The following is an 11,005-nucleotide window of genomic DNA, read 5'->3' as shown; positions in this document are numbered from 1 at the left end:
TTGTAGCTTTCATATTTTCCAGATTCTGCACTGCATTAGTATATAACTCTGAATTTCACATAAAGTGTTAGCAAGTTGTCTTCACAGTTTAGTTAGACAAAACAATCCTTTTCCAGCCTGAGAACCAAGAACACCATTGCAGCTTGGAGTACAAAAGTATAAAAAATCAAATTGAGGAGAGCAGTCTGGCAGGATGGACTTCATAACCTGAAGCTGTAATTGGACAATTAACCCCAATATGTCTATGGACCAAAACTTATAAAAGTGTGAAAACTCATGACTTCATCTTAGGTCCATCTTGGGTAGAGACATGGCCAGGCTCTTGTTGTGCCCAAGGTGTATCCTTTGAAAGCCTTTTAATAAATACTGTATTCCTTTAACTCTGTGTGGCCTCTGTTCCAGGTAGGCCTGTCTTCACAGTTTAGTTAGACAAAACAATCCTTTTCCAGCCTGAGAACCAAGAACACCATTGCAGCTTGGAGTACAAAAGTATAAAAAATCAAATTGAGGAGAGCAGTCTGGCAGGATGGACTTCATAACCTGAAGCTGTAATTGGACAATTAACCCCAATATGTCTATGGACCAAAACTTATAAAAGTGTGAAAACTCATGACTTCATCTTAGGTCCATCTTGGGTAGAGACACGGCCAGGCTCTTGTTGTGCCCAAGGTGTATCCTTTGAAAGCCTTTTAATAAATACTTACTGTATTCCTTTAACTCTATGTGGCCTCTGTTCCAGGTAGGCTCTCTAGGCATCACCTGGAAGGACAGTGGAGACAGCTGGGGGTCAGTGTCTCCCCCAGGTAACAAGTGACAGCACAAGAGGAAACAGCCTCAAGGTGCGCCAGGGGAAGTTTAAGTTGGACATGAGCGAGAATTGTTGTCAAGGGTTAACAAGCCCTGGAAGAGACCTGGATTCAAAAACCCGTGTATGTGGCATTTGGAAACACGTTTCCGTGGTGCCCAGCAACAGGATGAGGAGCAAAGGCTATAAACTAAACTCCAGAAGCTTCACCTCAACGTGAGGAAGAACTTCTTTACATTGAGGATGGCCGGGCACTGGGACAGGCGGCTCAAGGACCTCAGGAAGGATGTGGAGTCTCCCTCTCTGGAGTCTCCCAACCCACGCGGATCCCGTGCCACCTGCTCCAGACGACCCTGCCTTGGTAGGGCGTTCAGCTGAACGATCTCCGGGGCTCCCTTCCCGCCGCTCCCGTGGCTCTGTGATGGGCTGGGCAGTGCTGGGGGCTCGCTGCTCCCAGTGAAAGGACTCCAGGAGCCATCCCAGCCCGGGCGGGCCGGGCTCCCCGCCGTCCCGCTCCCCCGGCCGCCCCTCTCGGCCCCGGGGGCGGGCGCACGGCGGGCGCAGCCCACTGGGCGGGGGGCCCGGAGAGGCGGAGCGGGGCCGAGCCGAGCCGGGGCGAGCCGAGCCGAGCCGAGCCGAGTCCGGCCATGGAGGGTCCGGAGCCCGTGCCGGGGGGGATGCGGCGCTTCACCTGGGAGGAGATCGGGCAGCGGAACGGGCGGGGGCCGGAGCCGCAGGAGCGCTGGCTGGTGATCCACAGGAAGGTGTACGACATCAGCCGCTTCTGCCGGAGGCACCCGGGGGGCTCCCGGGTCATCAGCCACTACGCCGGGCAGGACGCCACGGTGAGCGCGGCAGGGAGGGCTGGAGGAGGGCTGGGGGCAGAGCAGCATTCCTGGGGCTGGGAGCAGGGTCCCGGGACTGGGAGCAGGCGGGAGCCCGTGTCGCACGCAGCCCGCCCGCTCGGCTGTGCCACACGCGCGTACGCCGGGAGCGGCGTGCGGGGGAGCACAGCGCGCACGCTCCGCCGGGAATTGTTTGGGATTGCTGTTGCAAGGAAGCGCTGCTGGAGGATGGCTGAAAACCGCAGCCTGAGGAAAAAAACCCAAACAATCCCCTCGGTAATTTGTGCGCACAGGGGAGTGTCGGGTGCTGGCAGCCGAGTGGCACCCGCGGTGACAGAGCTGTTGTTTGCAAGGCGGGTGCCTTCGCCCTCCTGGAACTTCCCGAACCCGAGAGATGGCACTAGAGCAGAATGTCACTGAAAGTCGTGTTTCAGTCGCGAAAAAGGAATGAATCACTCGTGTCTGAGTGCCAGCGGCTGTTGCGGAGTGGAGTAAATGCTGCTGGAGGAGGGTGTGGGGTGGCTTTGCCAGTGGTGTTTCCTTCCTTTGTCTGCTCGTGCCTTTTCCATGAATATCTCCAAATGTGCGCGTTTGGACCCACGGGTGGATATGGGGTGGGAATCCACCTCTAGGATGGTGTTGATGGACTGTGTTTCAGCCAGGCTGGAACTTGAGATCTCCACGTGAAGATCCCATGGTAGGAATATCATTTAGAGCCAAAAATAACAAGTGAATTTGCAATATTTCATGAGGGCAGGGTGCACAGGTTGCCACTGGCACAGGTTGCCCAGAGAAGTGGTGGAGCCCCATCCCTGGAAGTGTTCCAGGCCTGGCTGAGTGGAGCTTGCAGCAACCTGCAAGGTGTCCGTGGCAGGGGGGAATGAGATGAGCTCTGAAGAGCCTTTCTCACACGAGCATTCTGTGTTTCTGTGAGCAGAAAAGGGTCAGCCCGTGGAGTGAGCAGGGCTGCATTTTGGGATTGCAGCCGGCTGCATTCTTTAGGTGATGGTGATGATATCAGTGCCACTGCTGGCTGCTGTTGAACTGCTGACCGCTCAGAAACCCCTGCCAAGTTTTATTTCCCAGTGGTTTTGTCCTTGGGGATCAAAAGAACGAGACTTCACAAAGCCAGGAAAAAACTGGGAAGTAAAGGAAGAACTCCTCTGGCTCGCTGTTCTGATTTCTAGAAGGTGCAGTCAGCCATCCCCTGACCCCCAGCTGGGATTGCACTCCAGGTTTTACAGCCTCCATGGAAAGGATTGGTCTGAATGTGTGGTACCATCTTCCCCTGCACTGCCCACATACTCCTCCCCATTTTTCATCCCTTTTCTAATGAGAAAATGCAAATGTTGGTTCCCCTCTCTTTTCCCCTCCTTTATTCAGTGACCCTGAGCAGGGAGGATGCTACAGCTGACCTAGAGCTGGCAACACCATCCGGGTTTTTAACCCTTTTCCTGACTAGAGATCTTTTAAAAGCACATTTTATTTTAAAAGCACACAGTGGTGGCCTAGAAATGATAGTGATGAACAATGCATGGTGCAGGAGTCTTACTAAGTGATGCCCAGCAAGCAAATATTGCCCCAGAAAATTAAAACAACCCACATCCCGAGGTTGAGGGAGATTGTAAAAATAAGCTAATTTGGGCATCAGGAGAGAAATGTCAAAAAGGAGGTAAATGGGAGATCAGGAATTAGATGCCAAAGTGCCATGTGTGCCTACAGGATTTGTAATTTAAATACAGGGACAGAATCTGTAGTGATAGCAGCCACTAGTGTGTTTTTTCACCTGGTTGCCATGGAGATTGACACCACAGTTAAATAATAAAAGTAACTGGTTTCCCCACCAGGGATCTTTTGAATGGTCCAGCATATCATGGAATAGGTTTCTTTTGCTGCCACCTGAATGATGTTTTTTCTTCATCATGTTCCTCTGTCTGCATTTCAGGATCCTTTCATTGCTTTTCATCTTGACAAGGCACTGGTAAGGAAGTACATGAACCCTCTCCTGATTGGGGAACTGGCACCAGATCAGCCCAGCTTTGAGCCCAGCAAGAACGTGAGTGTCATAAAAACTTGGTTTTGGGGTTGAAATTGTACTCTTTAACTTTTCTGACTGGCAGGGTGGACTCCCTGTACATAAGATGTTAGGATTTCCTGGAATCACTGTTGGCTGAAGCTTCATTTCACATCATTATTTGTAGTTGTAGTAAAGATTTGTCTCCAGGTGACCCTCAGCTCTCCCCCTTTTCATCCCTGAGAGGGAAAACTATGCTCCTATTGATGTTCTTGAGGTGTTTTCTGACCAGTGGATGCTTTTGGGTCTCCCCACAGAAAAAGCTGGTGGAGGATTTCCGTGAGCTCCGTGCCACTGTGGAGAGGATGGGCCTTCTCCAGCCCAACCACATCTTTTTCATCCTCTATCTCTGCCACATCTTGATGCTGGATGTTGCAGCCTGGCTCATCATCTGGTATTTTGGAGCATCCTTGGTGCCTTTCCTCTTCTCTGCTGTGCTTCTGGGCACTGTCCAGGTGAGCAGCTACACAAAATAAGCCCCAAAAAGCCAAATATTGGACTTGGGTGCTTGTTGCCATAAGCACGGGACAGATCTTATCATCATGGACTTCCCCAGATCCTGCTTCTCTCTGAATTCCACCAAAAGGCAAAACTACACATGCTGCCGTGGTAGAGCAGGCTTTGCCTTGCTTTTTCCTCCCCATATTCCATCAAAGCCTTCCTTATTCCAGCCTTCCCCGCGATGAAAGCCGTGCCCCGTCCTGAGCTCCACGGTGCCAGAACTCGGAGGCAGTGTGCAGGGGCCAAGCCACTGTGTTCCCATGGGAACTTGCAGGGAGTTAGAGGAGAGGGCAGAGCAGCTCTCAAAGCCCCAGCTATTCCTCCTGTGGCCAGCTGATCCCCTTGGAATTACAAGTACTTGGAGGAGGCAGCAGCAAGCTGCTCCTTAAAGGAGACTTTGTTGCCGATTTCAGAGCAGTTTTGTGAGGGAATAAATGCTGGTTCTCAGCTCTGTGGCTGTTTTTTTCCCATGACTTATTTTCCCTTCCTCATGGAAACAACTGTCCAGGACTAAAAGTCATTAGGCAGAGTCTGGAGTGCGCTGGTGTGTAGTGAAAAAGGAGAGCTGGGATTGGGCCCTGGCAGTGGAAGCGCTTTTGCTATCCAGGGATACGTTGTGAGGAGCGTGGGAGTGGGAGAAGAAAGCCCTTTTCAGACACAGACCCTCCTGACAGCTCTTTTTCCCCAGCAGCACTGTTGTATTCTTAATTCCAGGCCCAGGCTGGCTGGCTCCAGCATGATTTTGGACACCTGTCAGTCTTCAGCAAGTCCAGGTGGAACCACTGGGTGCACAAGTTCGTCATCGGCCACCTCAAGGTGAGCACTGGCTGTGGGAAGGGGCTGCCAGAGCCCTGCTCTGCAGCCAGAACCAATCCCAGGCTAAGGAGAGAACTGAGGGCAGAAGATCCACTTTCTTTAGGGCACTTTCTTCTCATCCATTCCCACAGGGAGCCCCAGCCAGCTGGTGGAATCACCTCCACTTCCAGCACCATGCCAAACCCAACTGCTTCCGGAAGGATCCCGATGTCAACATGCACCCCTTGTTTTTTGCTTTGGGGAAAACTCTCTCTGTGGAGGTGAGACCTGAGAGAAGCTGGGAAGTGACAGCAAGAGGATTCAAATTTGGGAAGCTGCAGAGAGCCTGGACACTAATTAGTGTCCATGATTTTATATGGTGCTTCCACTAGTCCCTAATATTCCTCAGTAATGTTCCAGCAGTTCTGACATCTTTATATTCTTAAAACTTCACTCAAAGTTATTTTTGCAGTGTTGGAAGATAAGAATGAAATATTTGCCATGATTACAAGTTCCTCTTTCCCTTGATGAGAGAATTTCAGTTTTATGGAGATCAGAATTACAAGTTGTTCTCTTTTGCCAAGATCAATGTGACTAATTGAGGATGGAAGCAGCAGATGACAAGCCAGGGCTGTCTGGAACTTTTAAAATTCCTGATCAAAGAAGCTATTTCAGTGGTCTCAGCCTGGCAGTGGGTGTCACACTGGTTCCCATCTGGAGTCCAGCTCTATTTCTGGTGCAGCTCTGCAGTTAAATGAGTGGCTTTAGCATTTGCTGGCCTTTAAAAAAAAAGCTATGTAAATTCATAGTGTCACTTTAACTGCTCTGATTTGTGTTGAAAGTAAGGGATAGGCTATTGGGAATTAATTTGAACACATACAGGGATATCACGGCATTCCTTCAGAAAGCCAGTGGCTTGATCTGTTAATGTTTGTACAACAAACATTGAAAAATGAGCAGCCTCAGAGGGAAGATAATCTGTTCACCCTCATTCTTGTGGACACAGTTTCATATCTAGATGCTCACTTTTCTATTTTCCAGACTAATTGCAAGAAGATGGGAGTTTCACACACTTCATTAACAGTAATGAAGTGTGTGAAACTTCACACAGTATCATAACAGTAACCATAGCTTGGGGTTTTTTAATTCTGAAGCTCTGCTTTGTCAGCAAACTGTTTGTGTGGGTTTCTATTTCAGCATTTTTAGGCAGCTTGTGCCCTCTGTAGGGGCAGAGCTTCCTGTGCAGGTCACTGTGTGTGTGCAAGGCACTGCCCAGCCCCTTCTGTAGGGTGAAAACTCATCCAGGCTGAGGTTCCAGGGGATGGTGGATGCTGGTTTGGTTGGATGGAGCATCTCCTGGAAGTTTAGGAATGTGTGCATGGATGTCTTCATGGCCTGAGTAATTTGTGTATTTTAACAGCTTGGTGTGCAAAAGAAGAAATTCATGCCTTACAACCACCAGCACAAGTACTTCTTCATCAGTGAGTAACCTCCCCCTGTGCAGTTCCATGGCCAGCAGTCACTTTGCCCCTGGTTTTCCCATTCCATCCCATCCTGCTGGGATAACTGATGGCTCTGTTTGTCCCTCCAGTCGGTCCCCCAGCGCTGGTGCCCCTTTATTTCCAGTGGTACATCTTCTACTTCGCCGTGCAGCGGAAGCAGTGGGTGGTGAGTCAGCTCCACAGGGACCAGGGGAGCTTCTCCTGGGTTTAGGGGTGAATTCCAGTGCCAGATTTACTGGGAGTTTTGTGTGTCTGCAGCAAAGGATGTGGGTAGAGATTTGGGAATGGTGTGTGCAAAGCCACAGCCTTTCTTTGTGAAAGATCCTCTGGGTAACAGAAGATGTCCTCTGGTGTTCTGGGTTTTGGTTTCCTCACTGCTTGGTTCCTCTTTAGATCCAGAGGAAAACGTGGTGCTTTAGAGCATGTCCTGTCTGGTGTTTGCCCTCTGCTGGGTTTATGGAACCAGGATAATTCCTGGGCACAGGGAGTGGCTGGTGTCAGTTTACTTTGTGATGAGGCTGGGGAGGAAAAATTGATCAGCAGAAGATGTTATGGGAGGTTTTAAAGGGAGTGATGGTAAATTCAGAAGTCAGAAATTCTTCCTTCTAATGAAGTTTTCCCTGTCCCCTCTACTACAGGACCTGGCCTGGATGCTGTCCTTCTACATCAGATTCTACCTCACCTACTTGCCCTTCCTGGGTGTGAAGGGTACCCTGGGGCTCCACCTGTTAGTCAGGTATCATCCAACTTACAGTTCCAACACTTTCTCTGCCCAGTCTGTATCAATCCTTCATGTCAGCTTTTTTCCAGCCCCCTGGTTATTTTTCTCATCACTCCCTGTTCTCTCTCCTGATCCTTTCAGTGGGACAGGGTTGGTTTCCTGTCAGGCTGCAGGAGGTGAAAGGTGTGTGTAGGTCTGATCTGCTTGGGTTTCTGGTGTTCATTTTGTCAGGCAACAACCACCTGGTGTGTGCACAGGTGTTTTGTACTGACTTATCACATCATGGGTGTGTGATCTGTGATGTTTTGTTTTTGCACAGGTTTATAGAAAGCAACTGGTTTGTCTGGGTCACACAAATGAATCACATCCCCATGCACATTGATTATGATAAGAATGTGGACTGGTTCTCTACCCAGGTGAGACCTTGTTTATGGAGATCTGTGACAGTTCTGGGTGTGTAAAATCCATCTGTCTCAGCCTGGCCACCTCTTGTTGGCTGGAAATAAGTCCTGGAGCTGTTGTGTCCAGCCAGAATTCCTGTGGGGATGAGAAACCTGTGTTTGAGATGGGGCATTGCTAAAATAATACTTAAAACAGGACTTCTTTTTTTTCTTTCAGCTCCAGGCAACCTGCAATGTTCATCAGTCCTTGTTCAATGACTGGTTCAGTGGCCACCTGAACTTCCAGATCGAGCACCAGTGAGTGGAAACAGGGCTTGGGAATAGTTCCAAGGAGTGCTAGATATACCAGGGCTGAAGAGCCTCCAAGGTCCCTCTGTCAGCTGAGACAGGAACAAAAGATAATGTGGGTTCATTTTGTGCTCTTTGTGTGGGGGCAGAACAGGAACTCCAAAAAGAAAATTTCTGGAGCACCAGCACACTTCAGATCTAAGCTGCATGGCAGTGGGGGAGAATTCCCAGCACAGGCACTGAAGGGACATGAGAGGGCAGAGGATCCATGGCTAGCACAAGGGGAGCTCGGGCACTTCCAGAATTAGGCACAGCAGCGGGGCCAGGATTCCCTGTGGTGGTGAGGGATGCCATTGAATCAGCACCTCCTTTTCCCACAGCCTTTTCCCTACAATGCCACGGCACAACTACTGGAAGGTGGCCCCTCTGGTGAAGTCCCTGTGTGCCAAGCATGGCATTGAGTACCAGTGCAAGCCTCTGCTCACAGCCTTTGCAGACATCGTGCAGTGAGTATTGACCCGCCGTGTTCCCAAGTCAGTGAGAAGGGGAGGGACATGGACAGGGAGGGGCAGCCTCTAAAGGTCTCTTCTGACCCAAATCACTTCATGATCTTTGCTCTGTCTGTAGAATTCTCCCCACAAAGCTCTGGATGGAACATGGGGTTCATTGCCTTGTTTCTCTCTTGGCAGCTCTTTGAAAGATTCAGGGGAGCTCTGGCTCGATGCTTATCTACATACGTAAGCAGCAGTGGATCCCTGCAGAGGAATTCCTCAGCCTTGCTGCCTCCTGTGGTGGTCACCCTGAAGATCCTGCACTGAGGAGAGCTGGCTAAGCCAGATTTGGGGAGGTGGTGCTGCTTAATTCCATGGATGAATGTAATTAATACGATTTTTCCTTTTTTTAGTTGGGTTTTTTTTTTTTTTTTTTGTTTTGTTTTTGTAATATGTGCTCTTAATTTTTTCTTGTGCTTCTTTCATTCCTCTTCTCTGGTGCTGAGTTCTGGGGAAAAGCTGGATGAAGGAGGTTGTGTCCCACCGAGCTGGGTGCAACTTTGGGACCGGGAAGAGATTCCTTTCCATCTGCTGATCCTTCATTTGCTGAGTATATAGGAGGGAAGCTTCTTATCTAACATAGGCTTTTTGGGGTGGCTCTCATTGTGAGTGTAGTAAGAAAGTTGGGACAGCATGAAATTAGGGAATGTGGGAGTTAGGGAAATGTGGAAGCTCTAGGGAATGGGGTATGTTCAGTATTTTCAAATTCCTGTTTGTAATAGGGAGTTCCCAGACCAATTTATACATATGTGGGTGGGTAGGGAAGTGCAGGCAGCAGTTCTCTAGGAACAGGATCTAGTTAGAACCCTAATTGAGGTAGGGAAACAGGAAAGTGGAAGTTTTTCCATGTCTCATATTCTGTGGAAATGATGCCCTCCACATCTCTGGAAACCTCTGGGTTATTTGGCCACTGGTGGCATTCCAGGGAGATCTGCAAGGGGTTTCCTCATGCCAGACTTTGGAGTGTTATGAAGCCATTACTGAGTCAGAAGGGAGAGAAGCCTGTCCTATCCATACCTACAAGCGTGACTAAGGAAGCAGAAGCATTCCAGACCAGGCTGGACAAGGCTTGGAGCAGCCTGGTTTAGTGGAATACAATAAACCATGGCAGGGGATGGAATGGGCTGAGCTTAAAGGTCCCTTCCAACTCAAACCATTCTACAATGATTCTGTGTGAAGGGTGATCATAATCACTCTGTGATAGCCTGAAGCTTTGGGCTTTTTTGGACCTCTGGGTGATTTGTTAAAAGGAGAGAATTCCTGCCTCCTGTCCATGGAGAGTGAGGCATTCTTGCCTGAGCAGCAGGCAAATCTAAGGCAGTTAGAAAGGTGGTGGGGGTCAGGCTGCTGTTTAAAAGTGTTTAACTTTTCATTCAGCTGCATATCCACAGGCATACCTCAGCCAAAACATTGCTGATCTCCCTGTCTTGGATGATGTGCCTTCCAAACACACCCCCAGTCCTGTGGGATTTACTGAATAATCTTACTGCCTTTTGTGTGGCCTTTTAATTTACTGCCCCAACAAAACCAGGATGTAGCACCTGCCACATCACTGAGGAAGATGCTCCATCACCCTGGTCCCCCAGGGACTGGTGATTAGAATCTAGGAGGGATGGGTTGACTTCGAAGAATTTTTCCCAATCAACATCAAAATGAGGATGAGGTCTTGATAGAATAGAGGAAATAGATCTTCTCAGGCCAAGAGTGTTGTTAAGCACAGGATAAAATTGTAATGGGAATATTAATACAATCATACCTATATAATATCTATAATATTGTTATTGTTATAATATAATAATATGTTGTTATATAATAACAATACATCATACAATCAAATACCTGTTGATTAAGACCATAAAGGAAGTGGGGCATAGTTACTGTTTTACTTTGGTTTGTTCCTGCTCCATTTCTTTCCCTCGTGTTACAACTGTGGATGGAGGAAAGTCTATTAATAAAAGTTCCTTGTCTTACCAATTTTACTGTCATCGGAGTAAAATACATCTGTGCAAGAGTCTTCACTCTGTAAAAGGTGGAACAAATGGCTGTCCACAGCTACAGAGAGAGAACTGTCATAAACGTCTTTCTTCAGAACGTGCTTCTCCTGTGTTTTCCCTGCCACATAAAGAGGGAACATCCACCATGCAATAAACCAAATGCCTGGAGAACCAGGAAGAATAACTCAGATGAGCAGATTCACAATCCTGAAGCGTAAGAGTGAATGGGGACCTGACTCAGCAAAACCAGACATGAATGTGCTGAGTTTCCTGGAAGTTTTCAGGTTCGAGAAGAGTTCTCCAGAGAGTTTTCCAGGCTCAGGAAATACACTGAATTACACGATCTAGGAAGAACGCCGGCCCCAACTTTGCCATCTAGTGGAAACCTTTTGGCCTTAAAAATGGAACCTGAACATTGTGGAATAGCCACAGGGTGGCAGTCGGACATCAGAAGGGGAGGAGGAGATCTCAGAGGATCAGAAGGATAGGATCAGATCATGAAAGAGACCTGGCAAGGGCATAGAGTGA

The 11,005-nt window shown here is 48.8% G+C and overlaps 1 protein-coding gene across 1 annotated transcript; it reads left to right on the top strand.

Annotated features, from left to right (window-relative positions):
* Positions 1–1,381: 1,381 nt before the first annotated feature.
* Positions 1,382–10,457, top strand: FADS1 (fatty acid desaturase 1). Its single transcript, XM_039703416.1, has 12 exons — positions 1,382–1,650; positions 3,596–3,706; positions 3,982–4,179; positions 4,940–5,041; positions 5,173–5,301; positions 6,441–6,501; positions 6,612–6,688; positions 7,161–7,258; positions 7,563–7,659; positions 7,862–7,941; positions 8,313–8,438; positions 8,622–10,457. Exons 1-12 carry the CDS (start codon positions 1,453–1,455, stop codon positions 8,671–8,673), a joined length of 1,329 nt encoding a protein of 442 aa, XP_039559350.1. The 5' UTR covers positions 1,382–1,452; the 3' UTR covers positions 8,674–10,457.
* Positions 10,458–11,005: the final 548 nt, after the last annotated feature.

The sequence above is a fragment of the Passer montanus genome, unplaced genomic scaffold, assembly GCF_014805655.1.
Source record: "Passer montanus isolate IOZ18808 unplaced genomic scaffold, ASM1480565v1 scaffold163, whole genome shotgun sequence".
Classification (NCBI taxonomy): Eukaryota; Metazoa; Chordata; class Aves; order Passeriformes; family Passeridae; genus Passer; species Passer montanus.
Note: the sequence above shows the minus strand (reverse complement) of the source record. Positions and strands in the feature narration are given on the sequence as shown.